This window comes from Lolium rigidum, chromosome 1 (assembly GCF_022539505.1).
Source record: "Lolium rigidum isolate FL_2022 chromosome 1, APGP_CSIRO_Lrig_0.1, whole genome shotgun sequence".
Lineage (NCBI taxonomy): Eukaryota > Viridiplantae > Streptophyta > Magnoliopsida > Poales > Poaceae > Lolium > Lolium rigidum.
The window spans coordinates 228859380-228866169 of record NC_061508.1 but is presented as its reverse complement, the minus strand read 5'-3'; the positions used below and the strand labels follow the sequence as shown (position 1 = coordinate 228866169).

The window sequence follows — 6790 nt, the reverse complement described above, 5'->3', positions numbered from 1 at the left end:
TGCGACCAACTTACCTTATCTTGTTATTTATAGCTTGTCATTCCTTTTTCTCCAATATACCACTTCAATATACGACCAATCCTAATGATCCAAATTTGGTGCAAAGTAAGTCGCCTTGCCGATCATGAATGTCTCATTGGACATGATGCAGGCGCAACAACAACTCGAATAGACGTCATTGGTGGTAGCAATAGTGGACAACAATTGTGTCCGTCCGAAGAGAGATAGATGGAGAACGTAATGGGGAGGGCTAAGAGAGAGAGAGTGACGGTGATACGAGTGAGAAGGAATTAGAGAGAATGAAAGGGTGAAAATGAATAATCTGAGAGGAAAGAAAACACATAGGATTTTAGGATCCCGAAAGAGTGTTATCAATTATATTACTTTATTGAGAAATCAATTAGTGCCCAAAGCATAATAATTAATGGCGAATCACATGTTAGCACATGGACTAAACACTACAACAAAATAATTGCAGCATTGAGATCATATTTAGTTTCTCTTGCCGCCCCTCCCCCAAGCTCCTATAATTTATCATATCTCCTAACCAGACCCTCCTGACCATAGGTGTACTAGACATTGTTGACTTCTTTTGTTTTCCTCCCAAGATAAATAGGTTCTTAGATGCTAAGGCTTTGACAAACAACACGGAATCAAGGCTAACGTGGCTAAGTAATTGAATATATTGAGTTTCTGCAAATTAAACTTAGATTTGAGCTATTGATTTCCAATTTGTTCTCATAAAACAGGGACTAACGTCTCTCTCTGTCTCTGACAATTACTCTTCTCTCTGTCCTCTCTGTGATTTCACCAACCAAAAAAGAAGGGAAACAGAAGGGCCGGGTACTTGGAAGAAACCAAACAAAAGAACCCGAGAAAAGGCCATCACTGGGGGAGAGAGAGGGAGATCTGCGGGGCGACGCGTCGCGGTTTCCCGGCGGCCAAGGTTCGATTTTGATCCCAACCCCGGATTCCCCACCCCGATTCGTCCCCGCCCAACTCGGACTGGTTTCTGCCAAGTCTTTGGAGTAGGGTTTCTTGCCGGAATCGCAGTCCCCTCCATGGGATGCGTCAGTTCCAAGCAATTCCACGGCGGCGACGAGCACGGCGGCGAGGGGAAGCCTCGCCGCCGCCCATCCAGCAACTCTCTGAGGCGCCTGGTTAGTTACAACTCCAGCAAGAGGCATGAGGACTTGGAGGAGGAGGACGAAGAAGGCGGGGTTGTGGCGGCCACGTCCTCCAGTGCCGGACTTCGCGTTGGGAAAGATGCGAGTACGGCGAGGCTGATTCGGAAGCCCCCGGTGGCGCCGGTAGTGGTCGATGCAGTGGTGGCACTGCCGGAGGAGGCGGCCGCGGTGGCGGCCGGCGTGGTCGATGTGGAGAGGGCAGTTGCTGCGCCTGCGAATCGCAGGCGTGTTCCTAATGGTGTGCCGGCAGAGCAAGAACCAAGGAGTGGTGGCATCAGGAGTGAGGCGAAGCCGAGGATCACAGATGTGCCGAACGGATTGGTGGCGGAGCATGTGGCGGCTGGCTGGCCGAGGTGGCTCACGGAGGTGGCCACGGAGGCGGTCCGTGGGTGGCAGCCTCGCAAGGCAGAGTCCTTCGAGAAGTTGGACAAGGTTCGTCCTTACAACAAATTTTTCATCTTCTTTCTGTTTGTTCAAGACCACTCCCATTAGCCATCTATGTTCTGGACCATGCTTAGGTGTGATTTAGTGTTAATGTTTCAAAGTACTTTGAACTTCTTCTTATGACATAGGATATTCTAGTCAGATGCAAAAGTAAACACATTTCTAGAACTCATTCAGGATGTTATATAGTGCAGTTATACAATGATGCAATCTGATTGAGTAGCGTTCTTATTGATTAGAATTGAAGTTGAAACTACCGCTGACTGCTGATTCTGTGCCACAACAACTTTTCTCACCCCCGGCTTTTAAATGTTTCAGATAGGGCAAGGTACCTACAGTAGCGTTTACAAAGCACGCGATCTCGAGAATGGAAAAATTGTGGCGCTTAAGAAAGTCCGGTTTGCCAATATGGATCCTGAGAGTGTTCGATTTATGGCAAGGGAAATTCACATCCTAAGAAGACTTGATCATCCAAATGTTATTAAGCTTGAAGGTTTGGTGACGTCACGCATGTCTAGTAGCTTGTATCTTGTATTCGAATACATGGAGCACGATCTTGCGGGTCTTGCAGCTACACCTGGCCTAAAATTCACAGAGGCTCAGGTTTTCATTCTAGACATTTTCTTTGATATTCATTTTAAAGTTTTGTTTTTTTATCGTGGCTTCAGTTTTCATGCCATGCTGACTTCGGAAAATGGCAACTGCAGGTCAAATGTTACATGAAGCAGCTACTCTCTGGACTTGACCACTGTCATAATCGTGGTGTTCTGCATCGGGATATAAAGGGTGCTAATCTTCTGCTTGACAATAATGGTGCCCTCAAAATAGCAGATTTTGGTCTGGCTACATTCTTTAATCCGAACCAAAAGCAGAATTTGACAAGTCGTGTTGTAACTTTATGGTACCGGCCTCCGGAACTTTTGCTGGGTGCTACTAACTATGGTGCCACTGTTGATCTCTGGAGTGCTGGTTGCATCCTTGCGGAGTTACTGTCAGGGAAGCCTATCATGCCAGGACGAACTGAGGTACTGTTTGACTACTGATCTAGTCATACCTTGCTCAAACTCAAGACTGTTGCTACTTTGGACTAATTCTACTTTTCTACGTATGTTAGTCTCGGATAATTCTGTGAATCTATTTATGACATTTACAATCAAAATTTATTTTTCATATCTGAAATCTTTCAGGTGGAACAGTTGCACAAAATATTCAAGCTTTGTGGTTCACCATCAGAGGAGTTCTGGGCTAATTTGAAGTTGTCACGTGCTACCATCTTCAAGCCACAACATCCGTATCGTCGTTGTGTGAATGATGTGTATAAAGAGTTCCCTCCTTCATCTTTGGCACTTCTGGACCGTTTACTTGCTGTAGAACCTGATAATAGGGGTACTTCTGCTTCTGCCCTTGAAAGCGAAGTAAGTTCTGGCCGCTGTTTCATTTATTGATTTGTATGGCTGGTGTATTGTCTGACCTGTAGAGAATCTATGGCTTTTCAAACATGTAGATATCTATACAGTATTAACTAGTACAACCTCATACCTGCATGCATTTGACCCCGACACTTTGGGACTGCTCACTTTTGCCACTACCTTGTTAGATGTATTTATGCATTTATCATCACAGCCCTGTTCCCGTCCGGTCGACTATGGTGAGCACCTTTGGACAGTTCCACGTATCATATTTTAACAAAAAAAAAAGCAGACCCATCTGCTTTCTTCTTCCTCCTGGCTTCTTCATCCTTGATCGTCTCTCCCATCAGCCTAGATGCAGTAGTGAACCTCCCTTGCTACATGCTGTATGTGCCCCACCTCCCCTACTGCAGCACCATTTGACAAATGTCAAGAACACATGTCATGACATGTAAGTTGCATGCCAGTTAGAAACCATATTGAGCAGAGTTAATCACAAGCAACCATTTTCATATCCGAACAGAACAAATGGCCAGAACCTGGTTTCTCTTCCCTGTGTACAACCAACCAGTAAAGCAGATAGTGCATAGACTCAAGTCTGCTTCTAGCACTCCACCCTCCTCTGTGTGAGCTGCCGCCTCTAAGTCCACCTTGTTGTCCTGGATGCCACGGTCGGAACAGCAGCCTTAACACCAATGCAAGCTTCGTCGCAGTAGAGCTCCCAATTGCCGTTGCTCACAGGGATGAGGTTCAGCACTCAGCTCGAGTCTCGAGTTGGAGGCCACCTGGATATGGCCAACTGTCCCCTCCATGCCATTGGGTGCTTCGGTTGGCAACAAAACAAAAGAGCAGAGTGAGATGGTGAAGAGATATTAGCCCCAAGACAAGGTCGAGGTCGCAGGGAGAGGGGGATGGGACTGCCAGATCTGTTTTATGGAAGATGCATCTTACAGAATGCCCAGGGGCTTCCTTAAAAAAATGCCTAGGGGCATTTTGGTCCTTCTACATCTCACTAACTGCAAGGTGGACGAAAATGGACCAGAGCAGAAAATTCATGAATAAGGTTAACAGAAGATTGGCAAAAGTGAGCAGCTGTAAAGATTAATGGCCCACCCAAAACTTTAGGAATTCCTACAAGTGTAGAGTTGCACTAGTGCCAAAAGCGTAAAAATTCCCTAAAATTATGATTTAGGTGTTATTTTCTACCCATATTTTTTGTGAATTTCATGACACTGCTTTTTAAAAAGTGAGCAATATCTTTTGATCTTGATATAAAGACTTAAGAGATGCAATTTCTAATTTACCCCTTTCCAATCTATGGATTAATTGACAACAGATTTGGTCGTCTCTGTATCTGAAGTTACCCTCCTTAACTTCTGGTTTATAATTTGTACATGCACTTTATACCACAGTTCTTCACAACGAAGCCTTATGCCTGTGATCCATCGAGTCTACCAAAATATCCTCCAAGCAAGGAATATGATGCTAAGCTTCGAGATGAAGAAGCTAGGAGGTAAAATTACGTGTAAAACCTAAGGCGAAAACTACGGAATCTTCAATATTGACCACGGAATTATTGTTGTCAATCTTCTTTTGCTGGACATTTCTGTATTTGAGCTAATCATGTATTTTGTCGACAGACAAAGAGCAGCTGCGGCCAAAGGGCATGATTCTGAAACTGGACGGAGGAAGCAACTTGCAGCACCAAATGGCAATAATGAATTGCAGGTATTGCCAAATTAAATCCGATCTTAAGTATGGTAATAATGAATTACCAATAATCAAGCTAAAATATCAGTATATGCAGCCTTTTGAAACCCTGGTGGAAAAATGTCATTCAATACCATACGCTAGCAGTTCAGTGTTCCAATATATACATGACTCGCTATAAGTGGCACTTCATACCAGAGTAGGAGAACTTTTTTCTGGAAGTATGCGATGCAATGCAATTGCTTCTTGATTTGTTTGGAAGTTAATTTATGCAATTGTTTTATCGTAACCATGCAGTAATTCATCTGCGTAATACACATGCACTGTTTCAACTCCAGAAGCACATTAACTGTGTATAGCAATTAATTCTGCCATACTGTTAAATATAAACACTAGGCATTTGTTATAACTCAAAAGTCTCCTGTTTCATGGCTTTCCAGCAACGGGAGACTTTGAGTGCCAACAAATGCTAGTTTATATTTAACAGTATGGCAGAATTGTGCTATGCACAGTTAATGTGCTTCTGTAAGCAGTGCATGTATACACAGATGTTACTGCATGAACCTGATCTAAAACAATTGCATAAAATTAGCTTCAAAACAATCAAAACATTGTTAAAACATATAAACTCCAGGGTTCTCCCTCACAATTTGAAGTGCCACTATAGCGAGTCATTATTATATTGGAACACTGAACTATATATTGAATATTTTACCAGAATTATACGCAGCGATTATGTGGTCGTGACGAATCAGTTGTGCAATGCCTGCAATTCGTCAAGCGCGGCGATAGCACCCAGTTAACTCTCGTCTGGTAGCCTGATCATGCCGCTGCTGGCGCGGCACGTCTGTGGGCAAAATACATGATTAAACTCAAATGCAGAAATGTCCAGCAAGAAGATTTGACAACAATAATTCGTGTCAACTTCGTCAGTTTTAAACATCCAGGCACGCGTCCACACGCATACAGCTCAACAAATCTCAACAACATCTTGGGCTATTGAACTCGGCCGTTGTGACTGTGGTATAGAGTCATTATTTACAAATTATAAACCAGAAGTTAGAGAGAATGACCGATGATTGTCCATTAATCATAGATTGGAGAGAGTAAGAATTAGGAATTTGCATCTCAAGTCTTTATAGATCAAAGATTATTGCTCGCTTAAAGCAGTGTCATGAATTCACAAAAAATATGGGTAGAAAATAAGCACACAAATAATTTTTAGAGGAATTTGCAAAAAAAACAGCTTTGTGGCTCTGCCCCTTGTAAATTCCTAAAGTTTGAATTGGGCCATTAATCTTACGGCTGCTCACTTTTGCCAATCTTCTGTTAACCTTATTCATGAATTTTCTGCTCTAGTCCGCCTTGCAGTTGAAGTGAATGTAGAAAAACAAAAATGCCTAGGCCACACAAGGAAGCCCACAAGCATTCTGCTAAGATGCAATCTTCCATAAAACTGGAGTCTGAGCCCAGTCCGTCTTTCCACACCATTGTCTTGGGAATATCTTCTCTTCACCATCTCACTCTGCTCTTGTTGCCAACCAACGCAATGGCCGGAGAGACGGACAATATCAGGTGGCCTCCAACTGAACTTCAGCTGAATACAGACACTATCCCTATGAGCAGCGGCAATTGAGCTCTACAGCAGAATGTTAAAGCTCTGTTCGGCCGTGGCATCAGGACAACACAAAGTGAGACTTAGAAGCGGCATATACAGATGAGTGCTAGAAACAGACTGAAGTCTAGCACTATCTCTTTACTGGTTGGTTGCACAGGAGAGGAAACCGAGGTTCTGGCCATTGTTGAGGTATGAAAATGGTTGCTGGGTAACTCTGCTCAATATGGTTTGCTGTATGCAACTACATGTCATGACATGTGTTCTTGGCATTTGAATCAAATAATTAACGATAATTGCTACAACATCTTGGCAGGATTCCTACTGCATCTAAAGCGATAGGAAGCGTCAGATCGAAAACAGGAGAAGAAGAAGCAGATGGGTCTGCTTTTTTGTTAATATGATAAGAGTATCACCATAGTAAG

At 43.4% G+C, this 6790-nt stretch overlaps 1 protein-coding gene across 1 annotated transcript; it reads left to right on the top strand.

Annotated features, from left to right (window-relative positions):
* Window positions 1-824: 824 nt before the first annotated feature.
* On the top strand, window positions 825-5166 carry LOC124691061 (probable serine/threonine-protein kinase At1g09600). Its single transcript, XM_047224348.1, has 6 exons — window positions 825-1619; window positions 1950-2234; window positions 2339-2656; window positions 2819-3046; window positions 4453-4553; window positions 4681-5166. The coding sequence occupies exons 1-6, from the start codon at window positions 1062-1064 to the stop codon at window positions 4781-4783; spliced, it is 1593 nt and encodes a 530-aa protein (XP_047080304.1). The 5' UTR covers window positions 825-1061; the 3' UTR covers window positions 4784-5166.
* The last annotated feature ends 1624 nt before the right edge of the window (window positions 5167-6790 follow it).